This window comes from Monodelphis domestica, chromosome 2 (assembly GCF_027887165.1).
Source record: "Monodelphis domestica isolate mMonDom1 chromosome 2, mMonDom1.pri, whole genome shotgun sequence".
NCBI classification, from domain to species: domain Eukaryota; kingdom Metazoa; phylum Chordata; class Mammalia; order Didelphimorphia; family Didelphidae; genus Monodelphis; species Monodelphis domestica.
In genome coordinates, this window is record NC_077228.1 from 172202942 (window position 1) to 172229398 (window position 26457).

General features: G+C 40.4%; 1 protein-coding gene across 1 annotated transcript in view; it reads left to right on the plus strand.

Annotated features, from left to right (window-relative positions):
* The window catches only part of KCNN3 (potassium calcium-activated channel subfamily N member 3), a 316818-nt gene that overhangs the window by 206725 nt on the left and 83636 nt on the right, over positions 1-26457 (plus strand). The window contains exon 3 of the mRNA XM_056816328.1: positions 19120-19538. Within this exon, the coding sequence (XP_056672306.1) occupies positions 19120-19538 (419 nt within the window). The remainder of the gene's footprint in view (positions 1-19119; positions 19539-26457) is intronic.

Sequence of the window (26457 nt, forward strand, 5' to 3'; positions counted from 1 at the left end):
AGCTTTAACCTACCACAGAAGCCTTGCTAATATCTTTTTTAATTCCAGCGCTGTCATCCAGCATATCCCTCTCCATTATAGATGGATAGAAATAGAGCTCAGTTTACAGAGGGGAACAAAAAATGGATCTGACAGTGGTGTGGGAAGGGATGGGCTTCAGAAGGATCATGGAAAGTTCCACCTGGAAGGAACCTCTGAGATCATTTGGTCCAACCACTTCGTTTTACAAATGAGAAGAAGAGGGAGAGCGAGGGGGCTCTGGATAGAGAGCCAGACCTGGAGATGGGTCAGATCTAACCTAGTCCTCATCACTTTGGTGCCCTAGAGCTGATACTTAGCATGGACTCTAAGCCAGAGAATGAGGGTTGTTTTTTTTTTTTTAATGAGATGAAAAAAGAGGAGGAGACTTGCCCAAGATTTCATAGTTAGTAAGTGGCAAAGACAGACCTAGAACCAGGAGTGAGCTAGAACTAGCTCAAAATTAAAGTGGATTCTCATATTTTCAACGTGAGAATTTACCCCCTCCATAATCAGCAAAACCCACAAATCCAGGTCTGAATTGCTGTTTTGTTGATGTTCCCAGCAGCTAGATGATGCACTGTATATAGAACATTAGGCATGGAGTCAGGAAGATCTGAGTTCAAATATAACTTCATATTCTTCCTAACTGTGTGGCCCTGGGCAAGTCATTTAAGCCCATTAGCCTCAGTTTTTTCATCTGTAAAATGAACTGGATAAGGAAATGGCAAACCATCCTAGTATCTTTGCCAAGAAAAGCCCCCATGGGGTCATGAAGAGTTGGACATGATAGAAAAAATGACTGATGTTGTAGACTTAAGAAAGTGATGGAAGAAATGTTAATAATGTAGATTAAACTGAAAAGTATGTCATACAACTTGGAGAGCTGGTTGTTAAACATTTACTAGCACAGCCCTGAGTAGAGCCCAGGTTTTCTGTCCATCCATGTAGAGTTCTTTCCAGTACACACTCTGCCTCCTCCATAGCAGAATGCATAGGGAACAACCCTGTCTTGATCTCAATTAGAAATCGAGTCAGACTTACAAAAATGAACAATATGGAAATATGTTTTGCATGATAATACATGTACCAGCTCCAGGAGGGGGGAGGGAAAGAAAGAAAGGGGACATTTTGGATCCTATAACTTCAGAAAAGTTATGTGGAATTCAGAGGAAGAACTGTGGGAGCAGAAACACAGAAGAAAAACAACTGCTTAATCATATGGGTTGATGGGGATATGATTGGGGATGTAGATTCAATGATCGCCCTAGTGCAAATATCAATAATATAGAAATAGGTCTTGATCAATGACACATGTAAAACCCAGTGGAATTGTGCATCGGCTATGGGAGGAAAGTGGGAGGAGGGGAGGGAAAGAATATGAATCTTGTAACCAGGGGGAAATATTCTAAATTAATTGATTAAATAAAAAGTTCCAAATTAAAAAAATAAACAAAACCTGTGGAAATTTGTTATTACATGTAATTGGTAAAATAAGATATCTTTTTTAAAAATTACTTTAATTCTTTAAAAATTTGAGTTGGACTCTATGGCATGGCCACCATTTAAACAAGGGTTCTATACCTTCTTCCAGTTCAATGTGTCAGTCTAGTAACAAGTTGAAAGCAGGCTATTCATAAAGACAAGGTCTCTTTGAGTGGAAGACCCAAGAGAAATGGTCATAAGATGGTCAAATGATCCAAATAGAAGGTACAAATGGTGCCTCTGTGGTCAAAGATGAATGAATGAATGAAGAAATAAGTTAATAGATAAATAAATAAACAAATAAAATGAAGAAAAAAATTGAAAGAAATGAAGGAAAGTGATCCATAAAGACAAAGTTTCTATTTGCAGGAGGCTTTTAACAAACATCGCCTCTGTGGTCAAAAATAAATGAATAAGTGAATGAAAAAAATAAGTAAATAGATAAATTAAAATATAAATAAAAAGAAACAAAAGATTGAAAGAGATGAAGGAGAACTATCAATAAAGATAAAGATGTCTATGAGCAGTCTTAACCTCTGACAAATGGTGCCTGTGTATTGGCTCCAAGGCATAAGAGTGGTAAGGGCTAGGCAATGGGGGTCAAGTGACTTGCCCAGGGTCACACAACTGGGAAGTGTCTGAGGCCAGATTTGAACCCAGGACCTCCCATCTCTAGGCCTGGCTCTCAATCCACTGAGCCACCCAGCTGCCCCCTTTATCCCCACTTTTTAGAATTCCTAGTTTCTGCCAAACCCCAGCTCAGATACCACCTTGAAAACAAGGACTCTCCTTTTCCTTCCAGGTAATAAATAGCACTCTCTCCATCTCTTGAAATTCTTTTGTATTTCCTGTGTTCGCAGTGTATCTTCTCAGTAAAATGCAAACTCCTTGAGAGCAGGCTCTCCTGTTTTCATCTTTGCATCCCCAGTGCCTTGCACAGTATCTGGTAGTAAAGTGCACTTATAGATGTTTGATCCTCAAACCGTAGTGCCCCGGTGCTATAAAACTCATTAAACCAGAGATAGTCGGAGACAGGAAGGATTTTTCTATTTAAAGAAAGGTGCCGCGTTGGCTAATATGAAAGATGGCCTTTGGAGCAGAACACCTGTGATGGCTCCCAGCCCACATCTCCTGGCACACCCTTGCCAGACCTTCTTTGAGATGTATGTGCTTATTCACTCATCTCCTCTCATTGGAAACAGACTCCTAGCATGTGCCCATCCCGTTCTTGGCCAGGTTTCCCTGCTCCTTTCCCCTCTGCTCCCACAGATTTCATGGTGTGTTTGCGGATAAGAGATTGTATGTTAACCATCACAGCAAACCCGGGGGCTCATTTCATCACCAGCAATCAGCTGTTGTACTCTGGGGAAACCTAATTAGGTATTACTGGACTTTTGATGTCGTTTCCATGGAAACCCCAGTCATAATGGTGTGCATGCAGGCTACTTGCTCAGGGAGAGTTTTTTAAAAGTAGTATTACTTATTGTTTTTAATCTTTATTTTCTCCATTTATTTTTTTTCTTGTCCATGAGAAAAAAGAGAGAGGTTTCCCTTCCCCTGTTTTTTTTTCCTCCTGGGGAGAGGGAACAGTAAAATATAAAAAAGCTTTCCCAGTTTTCTCTTGCTTAATTTCAAGAAAATACAGCTTTGCCCAAGAATGAAAGGGTTTTTCCCCATTGGTAAATATCTAAGCAGCCAACAGAGGAGAACATTTTTATGAAAGATTTTGCTTAAATAAAGAACCTAACAGGCCTTGAAGCTTTCCAAATAGAATGGTTTAAAAAAAAAAAGCAATGACTCAACTAGAAGCTTTTATTTATCCTGAAAAATAATGATGACAATGTCGACAACAACAATAATTGCTGACCTTTCCGATGGCACTTAAAGGTTTATGAAATGCTTTCTATGTCATCTCATATGATCCCTATAGTCACTCTGAGAGGTCATAGGCTCATAGATTTAGAGCTAGAAAGAATATTATAGATCATGGAGTCCATGGGGGCAGTGAAGTGGCTTAGTGAATAGAGAGCCAGGCCTGGAGTTGGGAGGACCTGGGTTCAAATCTGACCTTGGAAATTTCTTAATTGTGTGACCCTGGGCAAGTCACTTAACCCCAATTGCCTAGCCCTTACCACTCCTCTGCCTTGGAACCAATACTCAGTATCAATGTTAGACAAAAAGGTAAGGGTTAAAAAAAAAAAAAGATCATAGTCCAACCCTCTTTTTTTACAGATAAGGAAAATGAGGACTAAAGAAGTCAAATGACTTGCCCAGGGGCACACAGGTAGTGAGTGTCTGAGGCAAGATTTAAACCCAGGTTTTCATGACTCCAAGTCCAGTCCTCTTTTCATGACACCAGAACAAGGTATTATTAGCATCCCCATTTTATAGATGAAGAAACTATGGCGGTAAATGGACTAAGTCCAAACACATAGTAAACTCCAGAGCAGTCGCTATTCAAACCCAGGTCTAATGATCTGAAATCCAGCGTACTTTCCACCACACCATGACTGCCCTTAATAACAACAATCCATCACACAACGATGAGGGAGCTACCATGTTCCAGGCACATTACAAAGTGCTAGGAATATAAAGAAGGGCGGTTTTGCACTCAGGAAACTCCCAGGCTAATGGGGGAGACAACAAGCAAACAACTACCACAAGCCAGAAACAGACAGGATAAATTGGAGATAATTAATAGAGGGAAGGCACTAGCATTAAGAGGGATCAGCAAAAGCTTCTTAGAGAAGATGGGCTTTTAGCTTAGACTTGAAGGAAGCCGAGAGACAGATAAAGAGGGAGAGTAGCAGTCCCTGCCTTCGGGAGCAAAAATAAAAAACAAAAACAAAAAAAGCATGAAATCCTGATTTGGATAATGAAAAATACACCTGGTATTCTCTTATGAGTTAAGATGTTAAAAGAATTCAATTGGAGCAAATGTGACAGGATGTCCCAGACCCTGGGTTTTTCTCATATCCCAGTGTCAAACCCCAAGCAATCTATGCCACTAGTTGAGTCAAATGAAGGTTTGGCATTGGTTGCCAGGGGAAGCTGTGTTAATGGTCTGAAGAGCCTTAAGGATTCTTGTTTCCTCAGAGATCTTGTGCTTCTCAGGAGGTCCTCTCTCCATTATACCACCTGCTTTCATCCCCTTTGCAGTTATACTGCTCTTCTTAATTCGGACAAGTTTCTTCTCTCTCCCCAATTGCAAGCTCTTTGAGGACATGAACCTTATAGAACAATAGTTTTAGAGATGGAAGGAACATTACATCCGTGCCTCCCATTCTAACCCAGGTCTCTCAGAACCGGTGAGTAAACTGAAGCCTAAAGAAGGAACACGAATAGTCAAAGATCAGTCCTAGTGGAAAAGGGAATTCCTGGGGGGAGGAAGGTCCTACTACCAATGCACATCAACACTTTGCCTCTAATTTACAACCTTGGACAGAGAACTGGAGAACTAAGAGGCAAAGACACTGCCCAGAGTCACATAGCCAGTATGTTAGAGGCAAATCTTGAGTCTCAGTCTTCTTCTTCTGTCTTGGAATCAATATTGTGCATCGGGTTGGTTCCAAGGCAGAAGAGGGATAAGGATTAGGTAATGGGGATTATGTCACTAGAATGTGTCTGGGGCCATATTTGAACCCAGGACCTCCCAACCTCTGTGCCTAGCTCTCAATTCCTTGGGCCACCCAGCTCCCCCACCTTCTGGTCTTCTTGAATTCAAGAGCGTCTCTCTATCTACCACACTATGCTACTACTCATAGTTAATAAGCAGTAGCAAACCAGGATCAGAATCCTAGTCAAGAAAAGAGGAAATTTACATAAGTTCCACAGAGGAGAATTGACTAGAATCTAGCAGTACAAAAAAAGTATATATATGTGCATATGTATATATGCATATATATATATATATATATATATATATATATATATATAACCCTTCCACATCACCACTTTTCCAGTTGCAGGTTTGATATCAAGGGTCAGCAAAAGAAATTAAATGGGAAGTTTGGGGGAGTTTCGTAGGAGCTGCAGATGACATACAAAGGCCAACAGATGACATGAGAAAAGTTTAGAAACTCAGAAATGCATAAAATATGTATAATATCATCATATTTTTATCTTTTGGTACCATAATTATGCACAGTAAATACCCCATAAAAGAACAAAAGATTCAGATTTCTTCTCCAGTACAAAGAGAGGGCCAAAAATTTTTATGTGCATTTTCCAGACTGTGAGATCTCAGCTCTCCTAACCCTGTAATGTAGAAGGGAGACTTATGTGTGTGTGTGAATATGATAAGATAAGATATGATATGATATGATATGATATATAGGAATAAATAATAAGCCCTGTTCTTGCCAGTGTGACATAATCTATTCATCTATTTGATAAGAACTTTCATAGTATATTGTTTTGTTGAGTTTTTTAGAGAAAGGGCCATGAGTTTTGGGAAAAGCAGGCAGGATTTTTTTGACTTCTCAAAACTTCTTCCTGCTGAACTAGGGTGGCATGGATGATTCGCTCTTGGCATATGATTTTCTCATGGTCCAGTCTCTATCTAAAAGGACCTAATTTTGAAATGTAAGTCAATTGTACTGTTTTAATAATTTTGAATTAAGTTTAATAATTTTGAGTTATGTTTTCATTAACATCAGTTTGATTAACGGTAGGTTGAACACACAGTCGTTTAAAAAGATTTTTCACTCTTGGGTAAGCACTGAGTTAGATTTATGGCTTTGAGTAGCTAGGAAAGTTTGAGCTGCAAACTTCTGACTGTAATAGTTTGTAAGCAGGAGTTGGATAAGTGATTACTATACTTTATTCAGGGATTTTTTTTTGCCTGAGTGGTCTCTGTACTTCTGAACACAGCTCAGAATCGTTGTTTTCCAGGTAGTTGTCTGAAAGTTGTTTAGCTGCCTTTCTTGGATCATATTCTAAAATCGTTTGTGATTTTCAAAAAACATTTATCTCAGTATTTAACCTTTAATAATATTCAATTTCAAATTTTGAAATCAAATCATCCCCCACCCTTTTTTGGGGGGTTCTGATACTTTCTCCTTCCCTTCCTCAGGAGGCCCATCCCAGAAAAGGGAGAAGAAAAAATGTTGAACATATATTTTTGCCTCTGTTCTCTGTTGACATCTTGTAATTGTGGGATCAAATTATCCCTTTCTTGTCTTCATCATTTGTACCCTTCCCTCCTCTTGACCATCAAGGAGGGGAGAAAAGAGATGTCTGACAATTTTGTATATTTGTCTTTTCTGGGTAACCAATTAAATTATCTTAAAGTTTAGGAGATACAAAAATCCATAATTTTTTGAATTTCCCAAATGGCCTTTGTCTCCTCCATTCTTCCTGAACAAATGGAGAAGGGAGAGAGAGGGGATTTCTCAAAAATTAAAATATCCCAGTAGAGACAAAATATAGAACATAGACTGATAACAAAGACAACATAGATAGTAGAGGCATATCCTGGGTTTTCCATACACTTTCTGACAACATAGAACATAAAATTATGGACTAGACTCCTCTTTTCATCCTGGCATAAAGACCAATTGTTACAAATCATAACTGCACTACTAAAGAAATCTGGGGGGGGGGAGGATACTCATTAATAAAGAAGGAAGGGAAAATAAAAAAGTGCTTGGGGAATAAGAAAATTGGAATTGTCAACATAGTTATCTAATTATTGTTCCCTGAGTTATATATTGGGGTAGCAGCAAGAAAGATTAATTTGGACAGACTTTGTACATTTCAAGAGTTAGTCAGAAAAGGGGTTAACTTTTTGTACTGACATTTGACAAATCTTAGTTCTAAATTATTTTTCATGCTCCAATAGCTTTCTTAAAACAAATATACTTCTGCACTTTTCTTCTGAGAAATTAGGATTTTTATGAGACAGCAGCAGTGGAAAGGGGAAAGTTTCAACTAACTTGTGGTAAGATTTAAGGGGTGGTTTCAACTATATCTCCTAGCAATTTTTTTGAAAATCATTAAGACTTTTAAAAAATGTTCTGTTGTTATTAATAAATGGAATCTTTCCCCAAAACTGTGGGCAGAACTAGTTTTTCTTGCTGGAAAAAAATGTGGAGTAGCTAGCCACTTCTGGAAGTGGGGGTTTAAGGAACCATTTCTGGGAGAGAGAAGACTATCTTATCTATGAGTAGTTTTAAATCTCCTCTGATTTTCAGCCCTATAGTCTCTTAAAGGGACCTTCTCTAAAGGCAGTGTTGGATATAGAGGAAATATTTTTATAGATCCCATAGTTTTACGTGACTGTAAAATCCTCTTCTTGACTCCTAAAATCCTCTCTGCCAAATAGAAAGATAAGAGTTTTGCTCACTTGAAATTCTGCAAATAATGCTGATCTGAATTCTTACCACATGGTTACCATTCAGTTGAGATCTGCTCGACAAATTATTTGTGGGTTGACAAATAGGGATGAGAAAAATGATTCTGGGATTACAGGAGGACTGAACTGACAGACTGACAGATAGACAAGCAGAAATCCTCTTGCTGGCCAGTTACAAAGTTTAATGATTTGGGGTACATACTTTATAGGGAACATGATGTAGGCTAAGGGATTAGGTAGGCCTTTTGCAGAGACAATGATTAGTAATGATTTATAAGATAGAGACAATGGATAGAGATTACCTCAGTGGTTCTAAACAGAGTTTTCTATAGGATAATAAATCACATGTAAATATGTAGCCATCTAGTCCAGATTCTCAGGGAAATGTTTGGCTTCTGTGGGTTTGTCTAGAACAGCCAGTTATTTACCAAGTACATCAAGGAGGGGTGGAAAGGAGGGGCTTGGGGGCCTCATGTGAGGAGTGATTCTGGCCAAACCATGGCTTTGATTTTACTGGGGCCTATTCTCACTACTGGGGGCCACAGGATGGTGCCATCTACCCAGAAGGAATTCAAAATTAGACTATTTTAACAGCATAGGACTTTAGAGTTGGAAGTGACCCTAGAGAGCATTTGGACACAGATCATGTGTCTTGGGTTAAGGGGACTCCAGACATTATCTAATTCATCCTCATCATTTTTTAAATTGAATTTTATTTTTTGAAATGATCCAGAAATTCTTTATTCTCTATCCAGCTAGGTGGTGTGGTAGATAGAACATTGGGCTTGAAATAAAGAAGGTTCATCTTCCTGACTTCAAATCTGGCCTCAGATATTTCCTAACTGGGAAAGTCACTGAACCCTCTTTGCTTCAGTTCCTCATCTGGAAAATGAGGTCGTGATGAAAATGGCAAACCATTTCAGTATCTTCGCCAAGAAAACCCCAAGTGGGTTTACAAAGTCTCAGACCCAGGGCATTGGATAAAGAGCCAGGTCCCGAGATGGGAAGTCCTGGGTTCAAATTTGGCTTCAAACTGTGACCCTGGGCAAGTCACTTGACCCCCATTGCCTAGCCCTTACCACTCTTGTGACTTGAAATAATACTTTATATTGATCCTAAGATGGAGTCGGGTTATTTTTTTTTAAAGCAAAAGCAAAAAAAAAAGTTAGACACAATTGAAAGAATATAACAGCAATAACATTCCACCTCCTATCATTGGAAGAAAAAAAATTCTCATAACAAAAATATATAGTCAAGCAAAACAAATCCCCTATTGGCCTCACACAAAAAAATATATATCTCATTCTACCTATTTATCTATCATTTTTCTATTGGTACTGGGTAGCGTTCTTCATTGTTGGTCCTCTGGAGTCATGGCTGATTGTTGCATTAGTCAGAGTTCTTAAATCTCCAGAATTTTTCCTTTTTACACTGTTGTTTTCCCTATATATAGTTCTCCTGGCTCTGTTCATTCTACTATCATTAGTTCGGACAAGTCTTTCCAAGTTCTTCTGAAACTGTCTCTTTCATCATATCTTAAAGCACAATAGTATTCCATGACTTCCATATACCATAATTGGCTTAACCATTCCCTTTGATGTCTACCTCCTTTGGTCCTCATTCTTCGCACCTTTAAAGAATTGTTATCATTTTTTTTGTGCCTTCAGACCTTCAATTCTTTCCCTGGTCTCTTTAGCCAACACCCTCATTTTGAAAATAGCTAACCTGAAGCCTGGAGGTCCCACAAATAGAAAGTACCAGTATTGAGATTTGAAATCAGGTTTTTGGAGCCTAAATCCCATCTTTGTCTTATGCCAGGCCCCTGGCAGTCAGAGCTGGATAGTCTTAAAAATTGCCCCAACCAGCAATAGAAACAAAGGAAGAACCACTGAGCAAGGATCTGGAAGAGAACAGTCACCTCTGGAAAGCCAAATGTTAAAGACAAATCACTTCTCCTCAGACTGACTCTACATTAACTGGTGGGAAAGATACTGCCTCCAGATGGAAAGGCAGAAAAACGAAGCTACTGAGAAATGGGTCCTCATTTTATACCACAGGACACTCAGGCAAACAAGTATTGTTGCTGGTGTTGTTTAGTCATTTTTTAGTCCTTTCCAGCTCTTTATGACCCCATTTGGGATTTTCTTGGCAAAGATCCTGGAGGGGTTTGCCACTTCTTTTTCTGATTTATCTTACAGATGAGGAAACTGAGGCAAACAGGGGTAAGTGACTTGCCACTAGAATCACACAGCTAAAAAGTGTCTGAACTGGATTTGAACTCAGGTCTTCCTGACTCCAGACCCAGTTCTCTATTCACTGCACCACCATCTAGCTGCCCCAAGTTCGAAGTCAGTCCTAGACTCTCCCTTGCCTGTCTCACAGAGCTATTCTGCCCCAGCGACTCCATTCTAGACCATTCTTTCAGTTGGGAAGAGAGGAGGCTCACTTGCTAGGACATTTGTTCTCTGTCATACCACGCTGTCAGATGCTCCATCAGCTAGAGACCTTCAAAGGATAAGTGTACAGGACTTCCTATGCTGTACAGGGAACCTCTCCAACAGACCATCTTCTTTGTTTGCTTGGTTTTTGGTCAGTTAGTAAAATGAAAAAAAAAATAGACTGGGCATGTAGGTTGATGCTACATTAAGGGAATGGTATAGTAGTAATAGCTAACATTTATATGGCTCTTTTTATACCTAGTGCTTTACAAATATCATCTCATTTGATCCTCACAACAACCTTGGGAGGTGGGTGCTATTATTATTTCCATTTTACAAATAAGGAAACAAAGGCAAAGAGAAATTAAGTGACTTGCCCAGGGTCATACAGCTAGGAAGTATGTGAAGCTGGATTGGAACTCAGGTCTTCCTGACTACAGACTTGGCACCTTCTCTACTGTGCCACCAGCTGTCTTAAAGTTTATATTTTATTCCGTAGGCAATGGTGGGGACTTGAAGTCTCTTTTTAAAACCCTTACCTACCATCTTGGAATCGATACTGTGTATTGGCTCCAAGGCAAAAGAGCAGTAAGGGCTAGGCAATGGGGAATAAGTGACTTGCCCAGGGTCACACAGCTGGGAAATGTCTGAGGCCAGATTTGAACCCAGAACCTCCCATCTCTAAGCTTGGCTCTCAATCCACTGAGCCATTTAGCTGCACACACCCCAACCCTCAGCATAGTCATTTAATAAATGTTTCTTGTTGGTAGTGGTAGGCTAAGTACTAGATCCCATCAAATCATGGGATTTAATGCTGGAAGAGACTCTAGAGATCCTTTGCTTGACTCCCTCATTTTATAGATGAGCAAGTGAAGCCACCAAGACATTAAATGAAATACCCAAGGCCACACAGCTAGTGAATGATGGCTGAAATCTGACCCCAGATTCATTATTCTTTCCATCATATCACAGAGCCTCTCTACTAGAGAGACTTTTAGCTCTTGTGAAAACCTCCTTTACATACTCCTGTCAACTCTACAAAGGACCTATGAAAAGGGAAGATGCTATTTGAAAAACTAAACAGGAACATGAAATTCGAGGAGCCAATGTGAACACGTTTCTGACTGTGGTCCTCAAGGTAGTCCCACCTTGACCCCAGGGTACCAAACCCTACTGACATTTTATTTCTCCAACACAAATAACAACCTTTTTCTTTGACCTGAGAAGATCATATTCCAGTTCTTATCAAGCAAGCAAAGGGCTGTTACAAGTTCCTTTAATCCTTGGCCCAGAACGAACCAGGTTTCTATAGTAACCAGAAACAATCTTTCATTACTGAATAGATAGTTTCCATTTTGTGTTAGAAGAGTTGGCCATGCTGGTTTTGTTGCTATGGTGTGGTCCTTCTGTCAGCAATTTAGAGCAACAGGGACCCTTTAATTTGCCATTAAGTCAGGCTAATGGGTGATAGAGTCCTAGAAATAGGAAAGCCTGGACTCAGACACACTGAGACAGTATTTTTTTTTGAAAGAGAAAGATGACATCCAAAGAGAGATAAAGAGAGAAAGGGGGAAGAATAAAGAGAGAGAAAAAAAAGGGAGAAGAGAGAAAGAGATTGAGAAGAGAAAGAAAAGAGAAAGGAAGAAATGAGAGAATGAGAAAGAAAGAAGAGAGAGGAAAGAGACTGAGAAGAGAGAGGAATAGAGAAGAAAAAGGGAGAGATGGGGAGAGGAAGAAGGGGAGAGAGGGAAAGGTAGAGATATAAAGAGAGGAGGTAGGAAGAGAGATAGAGAAGAGAGAGAAGAAAGAGAGGAAAAGAGATAGAAAAAAGAAAGATTGAGAAGAGAAAGAAGAGAAAGGAAGAAACAAGAGAAAATTAGAAAGAAAGAAAGAGAGAGAGAGAAAGAAAGAAAGAAAGAAGAGAGTGAAAAAGAGATTGAGGAAAGAGAGAAGAGAAAGGGAGAAAGAAAAATGGGAGAAAGTTTTGAGAGGAAGGCATGGAGGCTACTGCTATTATTTTTTTTAAACCCTTATCTTCTGTCTTGTAATCAATACTGAGTATTGGTTCCAAGGCATAAGAGTGGTAAGGGCTAGGTAACAGGGGTTAAGTGACTTGCCCAGGGTCACACAGCTGGTAAATGTCTGAGTCCAGATTTGAACCCAGGACATCTCATCTCTAAGCCTGGCTCTCAATCCACTGAGCTACCCAGCTGCCCCCTATTATTATTTTAAAATACTACTTGAGTCATATTGACCTGATTGGGAGTCACTGTGGGAATGTGAAGAGCCCTAAATTTAAAATCAGAAGGTCTGAGTTCTAATGCTACTGCTTCTTTTTTTTTAAACCCTGACCTACCATGTTAGAATCAATACTGTATATTGGTTCCAAAGCAGAAGAGAGGTAAGAGCTAGGTAATGGGGGTCAAGTGACTTGCCCAGAGTCACACAGTTACAATGTGTCTGAGGTCAGATTCAAACCTAGGACCTCTCCTTTCTAAGCCTAGCTCTCAATATATTAGTTGCCCCCTCTAATACTGCTTCTTAGCAATAATAATAATAATAATAATAATAATAATAATAGGATTTTAACTCAGTTCTTCCTGATTCCATGTCTCACATTATACAATTTGACCACTGTGTAGCCTTAAGTAGGTTGTCAGTTTCCTCATCTGTAAAAATAGGCAGTTGGACAAGATGACATCCAAAGTCTAGGGCGCCATGACCCTTCTCCTGTTGGTCACCCAGTCAGTCACCCAGATTGCTAGGCTTGGTGCCATTCTCAATTCCCCACTCCTCATATCCAGTCTTGTCACGTCTCATCATTCCTAACACGTCTTGTACACATCCCCTTCTCTTCACATTGCCCTAGCCCTGGTTCAGACCCTCAGCACCTCTCACTGGGATTCTTTCATGGGCCTCTGAATTGGTGTTCCTGTCTCGTCTCTTCTCAGTTCCATCTGTTTTCCAGTGGACAATAAAGGATGAACCTGATCATGTCATCCTCCTCCTCAGCCAACTCAAATGGCTCCTTTTTCTTCCAAGATCAAACACAAAGTTCTTTCTATGGTGTTTAAACCATTTACAAGCTGGCCCTTCCCTACGTTTCCAAGTTCCTTACACATTGTTCCTTTCCATGTCCTCTCTGTTCCAGCCACATTAGCTTACTTGTTTCTTTTCTTTTCTTTTCTTTTTTTTGGGGGGAGGGACAGCGTCCATTCCCATTGCACAGCTGACTTATTTCTTGACTACAGGACTTGATATCCCAACTCTGTACCTTTTCGTCGGCAGTCCTTGGTGTATGGATTGCTTTTCCCTCTCACTTGGGCTTCTTCCCTGATCAGCTTTTCTGTTTTCCATCCAGACTCAGCTCATATCTTACCTTCTTTGTGAAGCCTTTCCTGGTCTGCCTTCCTGCTGGCATCCTCCACCTGAGATTGCTTTTCATCTCTTCTGTGTGTCTCTTCAAGCAGTTGTTTGCATGTTGAGTCTCCCACTAGAATGTGAACTCCTCGAGGGCAGGGGCTGCTTTTGACCATTTTTTGTCCCCAGTGCTTGGCACAGTGATTGGCATTTGCCTAATGCTTGCTGACTTGACTGACTGATTTACAGCTCTCCTTAGTGATCCTAGATGATCCTATGACTGGCTACTATTTTCCTTATAACAAGTGCAAATAATATAGCAGAACTCTGCAAGCAGAAGAGCTGAGGAAAATCTTTACGTGCTTTCATCTTTGGATTTGATCAATTTCTAGTTAATTTTTTAAACCCTCACCTTCTGTCCTAGGATCAATACTAAGCAGCAGCTCCAAGGCAGAAGAGTGGTAAGGGCTGGGCAGTGGGGGTTAAGTGACTTGCCCAGGGTCACACAGCTGGGAAGTGTCTGAGGTCAGATTTTTAACCCAGAACCTCCCTTCTCTTGGCCTGACTCTCAATCTACTGAGACCACCAGCTGCCCCTTGAACAGAACTTTTTTTAACCCTTACTTTCTGTCCTAGAATCAACACTAAGCATCAGTTCCAGGCAAAAGAGCAGTAAGGACTGGGCAATGGGGGTCAAGTGATACCCAAAGTCTCACAGCTAGGATGTGTCTAAGGTCACACTTGAACCCAGGACCTTCCGTCTCTAGGCTTTGCTCTCAATACACTGAGCCACCCAGCTGCCTCCTCTAGTTCATTTCAAATAAATAAATATTTTGAATGCCACTGTATGCTGAGTGCTAGGGTTGGTAAGAGGAGGAAAAGAAGGGATGGGAAGAGACCAAGGAATGGACCCTATTCTTCATGGAGTTATATAACATAACATGTGAATATATTACATATACATCTATATTCGATAAATACCATATATTTATATGTCAATATATTGATAAAGAGAAGCATTAGTAAATATTTATATGACAGATATATTTATGTAATATGTAAATATAAAAGCAACCCACAATATAATATAAATATATTAAATAAGCCATTCATATTTCTGTTGTTGACAAAGCGCTTTCCTTATAAATCTCCAAGGCAGGAATTATCTCCATTTTATAGATAAGGAGACTGAGGGTGAAGGAGCCCAAGATCTGGGAAATGCACATTCAGTGTAGGAGAGAAGCAAATGAAATGCTCCTCTGCGAGTTTGGGAGGATGGGAGAAAGGTCATTACCAACTGTGGTGATGAGGGAAGACTTCTTGGAGGAGGTGGCATGTGAGCAGGATGAGTTGGATTTCTTCAGGTAGATGTGGTCACAAGCAGGAAGGCAACAAGGTCATATGGACATTAGGAGCCGTTCACAGCCCTACTAAGACAGAAAAGAGAATGGGGCAGGAAATGTGGTCAGGGCTGGGAAGCAGCATCAAAAAAAAAAACAAAACAAAACCACAGATTGGGAATTGGAAAGGACTTCAGAGATCATCTATTCCACTCTCCCATTTTACAGAGGAGGAAACTGAGGCTCAGGGAAGTAGAATCATAGATTGAGAGCTGGAAAGGTCCTTCAAAGTCATCTAGCCCACCTTTGTCTTTTTATAGGTAAGAAACGTGAGGTCCAGAGAGGTTGTTAGTTAAGTGGCAGAGATGGGATTTGAACTGAGATCCTTTGACTCCACATTCAGCAACCTCAGATATCATGAAAAAGTACAGAGAATCACTCCTGCAGGACTGATTTCTTTTCAAGGCAATACAGTTTCATAGGATAATGGACTTTAGAGCTAGCGAGATATTAGAGATAGGATGATAATGATAACTAGCATTTTTATAGGGCTTTAAGGTTTGCAAAATGTTTTACAGATATTATCTTGCTTGATCCTCACAACAGCCTTAAGAGGTAGTTGCTATCATTATCCCCATTTTACAGGTGAGGAAACTGAGGCTGAGAGGTTAAGCAGCTTGCCTAGGGTCACACAGTTAATAAGTCTCTGAGGCAGGATTTCAACTCAAGTCTTTCTAGATTTAAGTCCAGAGCTCTACCCACTACATCAGTTTTTAGCCTGGGATCCGTGCATACCCAAATGGTCAGTGATCAATCAATCAATCAATTAATTATTATGTAATAATATTAATATTAAGCAAAATAATTAATATAGTAAAGATATAAATAAATTAAGAATAAATCAGATTTAAGCGGCATTGGGAGGGTCTTTGAACTTGAATATGAAAAAAAGTGGCATCTCCATTTTAACTATCTTCAACTGAAATTTAGCCTTTTCTTTAGTTACTTAGAAACATGATTTGGAGAAGAGGTCTATAGGCTTCACCAGGCTGACTTTATCAGCACCCCACAGTTATGGAAACTTAAACTTAGAGAAGGGGCTTTCTCAAGATAATACCCAGCTTAGTTAGTAACAGAGGTAGGATTTGAACCCAGGTCCTGGGACTCCAAATCTAGCTCTCTCTCTTTCTCTCCATTTCATCTTCCTGCCTCTGCCCTGTACAGTCCCAGTCATTTTGCAAGATGCCTTAAAACCGTCCAAGCAGGTCATTTAATCAGGATGCTTGGAGCTTCTGTGGTCCTTTGTCACCAGGTTCACTTTATTATATCACTACAGTGTCTTGCCTTTCCTAACCTCATTAAAGACCAACATAATTAGCTTTGTTATAGCATTACCATTGGGCAGCACTTGGCACACTTGGAATCTGGGTATGGGGCTGGGAGCAAGGAAGAAGGGCTGACAGTATCATGAGAGCATTCCAACCAGACTTGGGCTCAATAGTTAACCCTTTGGAAGGTCCCCCCATGCCTACTGGGAGAACAGAGGGATGAAAGGGACTGGCAATCACCAGCTGTTGTCACTGCTTGCAATAAGCAAATCTCCCTGTCATGTCCACCAAGGGACCCGTCTGGGACAGCTAAGTCTGGTGGGACCACCCCACGTGCTACTTTGGCATCCTCATCATCAGCAGACATCATTCATGGGTTGAAGGTCCCCCTGACTCCTTGCAGGCAACTCTTCTGCTTGTCCTAATAAAGACTGGCATGTATATAGAGTGACCAACACATACTGCCATTCTAGATTCTCAGCACACACACGAGAACCTGGGAACATAAATCCAGACCTTGATGGAACCAGAGAGATCATCTAATCTAATATAACCTTGATGAAAAAACCAAGACCCACTGAACTGTGATGATTTGTCCAAGGAAGGAGAGAAGGAAACGAGCATTTATTAATCACCTTCTATATGCGAAGCACCATGCTAAACACAATAATAATAATAACTAACACATATAGTTATAGTTTACTATATGCCAGACACTGTGCCAAGCACTTTAAAAAACAATAATAGCTTTTAATTATATGGCACTTATTATGTGCCAAGCACTTTACAATTATTAGGTCATTTGAGCTTCACAGAAGCCCTGCAAGTTAGGTGATATCATTATCCCCATTTCCAAGATAAAAAACTGAGATAGCAGATTTTAAGTGATTTTTTAAAATTTTTAATTTTTTTCATGTTTTCTCCTTCCCCTCATCCCCCCCCCCCCGTAGCAATTCCAGTGGATAATACACACATATATTACCCCTCAAATCCATTTCTATATTATTCCTTTTTTTTAAGTGCAATTCTTGGTTAAGCGATTTGCCTGGGGTCACACAGCTGGTAAGTGTATGAGGCTAGATTTGTTTTCTTGACTCTCGACTCTACAAATTACCTAGTTGCTCAAGAACATAGATGGAGGTGGGTGGATCATAGAACTAAATCTGAAAGAGACCTCAGAGGCCAACCATCTTATTTTATAGGTGAGGAAACTGAGACCTAGAGAGGTTAAGTGATTTGTCCAAATTCTTGTAATTAGAGGAAGGATTTGAGCTCTAAATTTAGTCCTCTGACTGACTCAGGTAGGAAACAAGATCAGAAGAAGTGCCTGTCATAGTTTACTATTTTGTGTTTCACTAATTTAATTTAATTTCCTTTTTTTTTTTTGGTTTAAGATCTCTTCCACAAAATGATACTATGGAAAATTGTTTTAAGTCATTGCATATATACAATCTATATCAGATTGCTTACTGTGGGTGAGAGAGGTGGGTGGGGAGGGAGAGAGAGAGGTCCAGAGCGAGGATAGGAAGGAAAGAGAGAATTTGGAACTCAAAATTATTTTCCCCCAAAAGTCTTTATTTTATTTTTTAATTCAAAGACATTTTATTTTCCCAATTACATGCAATGACAATTTTCAACATAGGTTTTCCAAAATTATAAGATCCAAATTGTCTCCCTCTCAGAGATGGTAAGCAGTTTGATCTGAATTATACATGTATTACCATGCAAAGCATACTTCCAGACTGGTCACTGTTGTAAGAGAATATTCATATAAACCTCATATAAACCCTCAACTAAAACCATAAATAAACCAATGTGAAAGATAGTGTGCTGTGATCTTCACTTGACTCCAACAAATCATAGTTTTTAAAAGAATTTTAAATTTTTTTACATGTAATCAGGGGAAAATAAAATATTTTTAAAAGTTAATATAATTCTTAAATTTTTAAATTTATTTTAAATTATTATTTTTATTTTACATCACATTTAAATTTAATATTTTACAATATTCTCTATTTTACTGATGAGGAAAATGAGGCTCAAAGACATCACAAGATTGGAGGATTCAGAGCTGGAAGGGATCTTAAGGATTACCTGGTCCAATCTCCTTATTTTACAAATATAGAGTTATAAGATTCACACCAGCAGGAACCTAAGCAATCTGGTTCAACCCAACAAACATTGATTGAGATCATCTAGTTCATTCCCCTCACTCTGCAGATTAGGAAACTGAGGCTCAAGATACATCAGGCATAATAAGCAAGTGAGCCAAATTGCCATCCCATGTCCATGGATTTCAAATCTTTCTATTACACCTGTAGAGGCTAGACCCAAACTCGGGTGATAGAATGATAGAATATTTGAGTTAGAAAAGGGATGGATTTGTGTATTTTTACAGGTGAGGAAACTGAGGCTCCAGGAGATGAAGTGACTCCCCAAGATCCCAGCTATTCAGTGGCAGACTAGTACTTGAATCCTTAGAGCCACTAGTTCTGAGTTCAGCTGCTCCCTCCATGGTTTCCTGTCTCCATCATCATGGCGGGTGGCCAGTGATGAGCCAAGACAGTGACAACTCTGGCATTTCCATTAACTCACTCCTGGTTCCTCACCTTGCAGTCCACCAGCCCACTGCAGCGCTTCTTGTAGGTCCCGTCCCCCTCCAGAACCTCTTCCGTCAGCTCTCCGGAGTTGTCCGTTTGTTCTAGGTGGAGGGGGTTCTAATGGCAGGCGGCGCAGACTCCACTTGGTCTTTGTGGTTCTACAGAAGCCCTAACTGTGGTTTTTGTTCTCCGTTAGCTCTTTGTGATTGACAATGGCGCAGATGACTGGAGGATAGCCATGACCTACGAACGCATTCTCTACATCAGCCTGGAGATGTTGGTTTGTGCCATCCACCCAATCCCCGGTGAATATAAATTTTTTTGGACAGCCCGCCTAGCCTTCTCCTATGCTCCTTCCAGGGCTGAGGCTGATGTGGACATCATCCTTTCTATCCCCATGTTCCTCCGGCTCTACCTGATCGCCCGAGTTATGTTGCTGCATAGCAAGCTCTTTACGGACGCCTCCTCACGCAGTATCGGGGCGCTGAACAAAATCAACTTCAACACGCGTTTTGTCATGAAGACCCTCATGACCATCTGCCCTGGGACAGTGCTCCTCGTCTTCAGCATTTCTCTGTGGATTATTGCCGCCTGGACGGTGCGAGTCTGTGAAAGGTAAGCCTGAGAGCAAGGAGATCCAGCTTTCTGAGGTGGGGAAAGGGCAGAGCTTCCGTGATTTTTCCGTGGTGGAAAATGCACAGGATTCTGAGTGAAAGTCCAAGGTCTGGCAGTGACTTGCTATGTGGCTTTTAGCAAGTCACAGAATATCTCTAAGCCTCAGTTTCTTCACCTGTAAAATGGGTATAACAATACTAGCACTACCCACCTGGGCTGGGTTGTTGGGAGGAAAGTGCTTTGTAGCTATAAAACATTATCAAAAACAAGCCATTATTTTTATGCTATTTCTGTGCTTCTAAGTCAATAACTTTGCTGTCTATTCTATATGTTATTCTATATATATATATAGGCACTATATATATCTGTATATATGAGGCACTCAAGGAGTGAGAAGATGGCCTTCAAATAGTTGATGCTTTAAAAAAAAAAAACATTCTGGATCATTGATCATAGATGGCATGTCAAGTCAACAAGCATTTATTTTGGACCTACTATGTACCAAGCAGAACTTTAGAGCTGGAAGGGTTCTTAGAGAAGGCATCAGCCTTGTTACTTTATTTCTGGGGGGAGAGAAGAGAATCCACTTGCCCAAACTAGTTAATGACAGAGCTGGGACTAGATCTCAGTCTCCTGACTCACGGTCCAATGTTTTATCACCATGATTCCACCTTCTTGCCCTCAAGGCAAAGGAGCAGAACTATATCTCCTGCTTCCTCACCCCCTTCAGGTGTTCTTCTGTGACTTTTTTCCTTCAAAAGTGCCTTTTGGCCATTCTAGCCTGTTCCAATAGAGAAAAATATTTAGGGACCAAGAGAGGAATATATGGTGGGATTGGCTCTACCTTGTAACAGGGGTGAGCCTGTTAGCCACTCTGAGGACTGGCTCATCAAAATTTCATATTTTACCCAGCAGCCGGTCTCCTGGTCACTGATGTTCTAAACGTGATGTACCCGATCCATTCATCTAGTTAATGGGCATTCTAGTGCCCGTTGGGTACAGAGGGGAAGACGTAAAGCTGAGCTATGGCCTGGCCCCTGTGCTCCTGAGCTTGTGTCCTAGTTTGGGGGGTTTTGTGTGTTTGTTTTGCAGAATGGGGAGTTGGGGAGGTAAGGACCTGATAGACCCAGATAACTAGGATACACACTCTTCTATAATAAGTGCATCAGAGACATATACAAAAGACAAGACAAAAGGGAGTCAGTAGCAGCAGCTCAAACCAGTGAAGTTTTTTCTGCCTGGACTCATATTTCCATTTATTTTTAAAATTCTGATTCATTTAGAGACTTGTTTCTGCCAGGCCACTGGCCTGGGGCCCCCATGGTTAGACCGTAATGGCATCTTCTGTTGCCGCTGGACAGCTCCCTGGGGATGGGAGTTGTACATTCTGGACAGGGAGTGGAGCTCTGGGAAATACTGAGCCTTCATGAAGAGCAACTCGGCATGTACCAGCCCCAGCCACTCGGGCTCAGGATGATATTTAGCAACTGGCAACTGGCATAACAACATATGCTTCAAGTGGGATGACATTCAGCAAGGTTTTCTTTATGTCCTCCCATAAAAGCAGATGCTGCCCAAATGTGAAAAGCATTTAGGGCCACCCCAAACCATTAGGGTTGTTGTGTTTGACTTCAGGCAAGGAGGTAGCATGGCAAAAGGAAAAGGCATGGACAGAGAGACAGGAGGACCTGGGCACAAATCCCAGCTTTGCTACTCATTAGCTGAATGACTCTGGGCAAGTGATTTAACCTCTCTGGGCTTTATTTTCTTCATCTGTAAAATGGAGAGATTGGACTAGAGGAAATCTAAAATTCCTCCTCTCTCTAGATTCCTCCATAGGACAAAAGAAAATCTCAACTGCCCCCTCCCACTCCAACTTCCCTCCAACCAAAGTTAAATTTTGTTATGATTTATCTGTTTGACTTTGTTTCTCTGACTCAACAAGGCCTAAAGCTTGAGCAATATTGCTCTTCAGTTGTCTCTGACTCTTGTTGACTCCAGTTGAGGTTTTCTTGGCAAAGTTACTGGGGCAGTTTGACATTTCTTTCTCCAACTCATTTACAAGTGAAGAAACTGAGGCCAATAGGGTTAAATGATTTGTCCAGGGTCACACAGCTAGTAAGTGTCTGAGGCCAGATTTGAACTCAGGAAGAGGAATCTTCCTGACTGAAGGTTCTGCATTCTAGCTACTGTGCAGCTGCTGCTAAGCAATATTACCCCAAGTGTTTTCCTTCTAATGACCTTCATCTTTTTGTTTACTTATGAATTTAAGATCTCAAGGATATGCTAGGACATCATCTTATTGAGTCCCACTATTTTACAAAAGAGGAAACAAATACCTAGAGAGTTTGAGTGACTTGTCTGAGTCAGCTTAGAAACTGACCTGGCCCTTAAACCTTGAGCTTTGGCTCCTATCTTGCCTTTTATCCTACTCCAGGTTACTCTGTTTTGTCGTGTCACACTGTCAAAAACAGATTTCTGTCAAACACAGGTAACTTGACATTTTCCTGGAAAATAAAATTATTTTGATCTATATTGACATGAGGGCTTTGAAAGGCCCTTGATGATTTTTTCCTTTAAAAAAATTATTTATTTGCTACATTAAAATTCCCAGGTATCTCTCCCTCCTTCCCTCCCTCCCCTTCCCATACTATAGAGCAGACATCATCTGACAGAAAGATATATGTACATATAAAACTATGTATTATTTGCTTCCACTTAGTGGTTCTTTCTCTGAGGTGGACACATCCAAGTTATTCAAACAATAGTTCTGTTTCTGTATGTGATGTCCTTTTGATTCTTCTAGTTTCACTCTTCATAATTTCATGTAGGTCTTTCCATGTTTTTAAAAAATTAACCTGCCTATCATTTCTTATGGTGTAGTAGTATTCCATCAAAATCATATGTCTTAACTAAGCAGATCAGAACAGACATCTGACAAATAGGAGTAAAAGATTTGAGTAACCCTGTATTCAACAAACGTAAATATCTAAGCTTTTGGGATAAGAAGTCACTCTTTGGTAAAAATTGTTGGGAAAACTGGAAAGCAGCTTGGCCAAAACCAGCTGTAGACCATTATCTTATACAATTTACCAAGATAAGATGAAAACATGATGTAGGCATGAGCAAATTAGAACAAGAAATAGAATACCTATCGGATTTATGGATAAGAGAAGAATTTATGAATAAACAAGAAATAAAAAGCATTGTGAGATATAAAATGGATAATTTGGAATACATTAAAAAGGTTTTATGGAAATAAAACTAAGGTAGCCAAGATTAGAAGGAAACAGAAAACTGGAAAAGTTTTTATAGACAGTTTCTTGGATCGAGATCTCATATCTAAAATATAGAGAAAATTTTGTTGAATTTATAAGCTATTCCCCAATTGATAAATGTTCAAAAGATATGAACAGAGTTTTTGGATGAAGGAAGTATGAATTTTTTTGTTTATTGCATCCTAACTTGGATAGGGCTAATCTGATCCTTTGGCAGATTGATGAGAAACAGCATAGTTAGTCTACACCAAAATTGGGGTCAGAGGACCTGGCTTTGAGTCTTTACTCTGATACTTCCTAGCTATGTGACTTTAATAAGTCATGTTAACTCTTTGAGACCCAATTTCCTCATCTATAAAAATGGGGATACCAGTTCTTGCCCCCTACCACTGTCACAGAGTGGTTATGAGGAAAGCAAATTTATAGATGTCATACAACTGTAATTCATGATTCAAATCAAGGGCTGAAGCATGGAAGGCCAAGATGAAATTCAGAGGAGACACAAAAATTTATACTTCTTTTCTCAGAGGTAATTATATATATATAATATTATATATATTTATATATATATATATATATATATATATAAATAAAAACCCTTCCCATCCATCTTAGAATCAATACTGTGTATTGGTTCCAAGGCAGAAGAGTGATAAGGGCTAGGCAATGGGGGTTAAGTGACTTGCTCAGGGTCATACAGCTGGGAAGTGTCTGAGGTCACATTTGAACCTCCCATCTCTAGGCCTGACTTTCAATCCACTGAGCTACCCAGCTGCCCCCTAATTATATATATTTTTAATGAGTCTTCTACATAGTTGTAGGAAATTAAAATGTTGACTGAGCCTTGATCCCTGGTGTGAAACGGAATACAATTCAAATATTCTTGTGGGAATGCAAATACATTTTCATTTACCAATGTTATAATCAAGGGGCAAAAGATATTTCCTGAAAAGACTGACAATTGCCTTTAGAAAGAGGAGTATATACTTAAACAGAACGCACAAATTGGCTTATAGTCCTCCATGCTGCAACATTAGCCAGTGTTTGGTCCCTAGCCGTATACATACAACTTGGAAGTTGCTATGGAAATGTTCCTTTAAGTAGAGACATTTTGAAAGGCATTTCCCATTTCTTGTATTGTAAGTTGTGTTTTCCACTTTTCCTGCTTCCATGGAAGAAGAGAAGATTTAGGAATTTCACCAAAATAGTCACTGACCTATAGAGAGCAAAGCAGAGCCCTCCTCGTCCAAGGGAGTGATAACAACAACAGCCTTGTTTGTGCTGGACCCCAGCTAGACATTACGTCATAGACTCTGAGACTTGACAATTGCGGGATTCAGCACTCTCTGGGACACTCTTGGTGATATGTCAGCCTCCCACAGGTCCTCATTCATCCACGAAGGCTTCCATTGAAACACTTTCAACTAGGAAGGAACAGAGCAGACTGGATTGGATGGTTCCCCCCATTATCCTGATTCCTAACTCCAACAGATTGGGGAAATCAGATTTCCTGTCATGTACTTGGTGCCGGAACCTGCCAGCAAACACTGGTAGATTCATCTTTCTGTGCATAACCATGTGGCCATTTGGGGATCCTGCTGGTGACTTTCCTTCGGGCATCATCTAGCCGCAGTCCTGCTATTTGTACTCTACCCTCCTTGTGAACGATGTGTTCACTCTCCCAGTTGCTTTAATTTAATCTTCTCTGCTTGGCGGAAGGAACCCCTTCCTTTCCTTGTGATGAACCAGCCAACCTTGTACAAGCAGCATGTAGGCATGTACTGGAGGGCTTTTAGCAGAGCGAACTGTGGACATTTCAATGGCTAAAAATACTTCCGTACATCAGGAGATCTCTCGTTTCTTCCAGGTGGATACTTTCTCCACCGATGCAGGTCGCAGCCCCTCCTTGCCTTAGTAGGCTATTTACATGGGTTGCCTGTGCAGAGAAAGGAATCACCTGGTAGCCCACCTGCCGGTGCCGGACCTCTCTGGACTTATCTAGAATAGTCTTCAGACAATCATTGCACTGCCTTTTTTTTTTAGCAAAAAAAAAAAATGAATGCATGTATGACGTCTACAATTTATTATTAACTGGCATTTCAATAGACCTTTATAGTTTGCAAAACATTTTATAGACATGAATTCATTGGATCCTCACAACAACCCTGTGAGGGAGATACTATCCAGGTATTAGCCCTATTTACATATCAAATCACTGAAGCTGAGAATGGAAGTTAATTATCCAAGGTCACCTAGCTAGGAGGTATCAGAAGTGAGATTCAAATCCTAGCCTCTCATTTCCAAGTCCCATCTAATGGGCCCAGAACTCACCGGCGGACCCTCAGAACCAAAAGGAAACTTTGATGCCGTGAAGGCTAACACGTACGTGAACAAGATTCAGACAATCAAGCCATCAAAAAGCATTAATTAAGCTCCTGCTGTGTGCTAGACAAAAACGAGATGGTCCCTGTTGTCAAGAAACTCACATTGTATGAGGGGTGGTGGGTGGTGGACACTATGTGTGCATGTGTGTATACACACACACTTATAAATACATATACACACACCCATGTCATAAATACCCACATGTATGTTCATGCATACATATACGAGTAGATATGAGAGAGCCCCCTGTCCTTTATGTACACATACATATCTGTGTGTGTGTGTGTGTGTGTGTGTGTGTGTGTGTGTGTGTGTGTATACCCTGTGGACTAGATGGTTACCTAAGAAACTTCCCCTCGTCCCTTACACACATACACACACATGTGCATGCACACACCTCTCTCTGTGTATGTATCATACACACATACATATATCTGTATATAGGTAGCGCCTCCCTCCCCATGGCTTGAACAGTTACCTAAGGGACAGCCCCCTGGGAAGGTATATAGCACAGTCACCTCAGAGCTGTCAGGCAATCAGATGAAATCTCTTCTTCTGAGAATAAAATAAATACAAAGTATTTGGGGGAGGGAAGTCATTTAGGAACTGAGGGAATCCGGAAAGGTCTCATATAGGACGACATGGAATTGAACAGAAGTTTAAAGGAAATTGGGGATTCTGAAAAGCAAAAGTGAGGAGGGAAGGAGTATATTTCTGGCATGGGAGCTAGAAAGTCTGGGCAAAGGTACAGAGGTTGGAGATGGAATTCTGAATGAGTGTGAGGACTAACAAAATGGATGAAAAGGGGAGTTTGCTATACTACATCTTTGAAAAGTTGTCGTTCAGCTTTTGTTTGAAGACATCGAATGGGGGGAAATCCCTGGGTCATGGTACCCCAGGCAGCCCATTCCACTAGACACGTGTTGGCAAAGCTGTAGCATGGGTGCTGGGGCAGCACAGAGGGAGCTACTTGGTTGCCCCTCTCCACAGTGCACTAGAACATTTTTTGCATGCCCCAGCCTTCCATCTAGCCACCCAGTGCCAGCAATTCCTCCCTCTGCTGTCTGGGGTAATGAAGGGAACTCATAGGCAGATTGAAATTGCCATTTGGGCATGCAATCTCAAAAACATTTGCCAACGCTGCACTAGACCTAATTATTAAGATTTTCCTGATTCCAAGCTTAAATTTGTCTTCCTATAATTCCTGCCCATTGCTCCAATTTAATTCCATTGAGTTCCACAAAGCCTTATCAAGA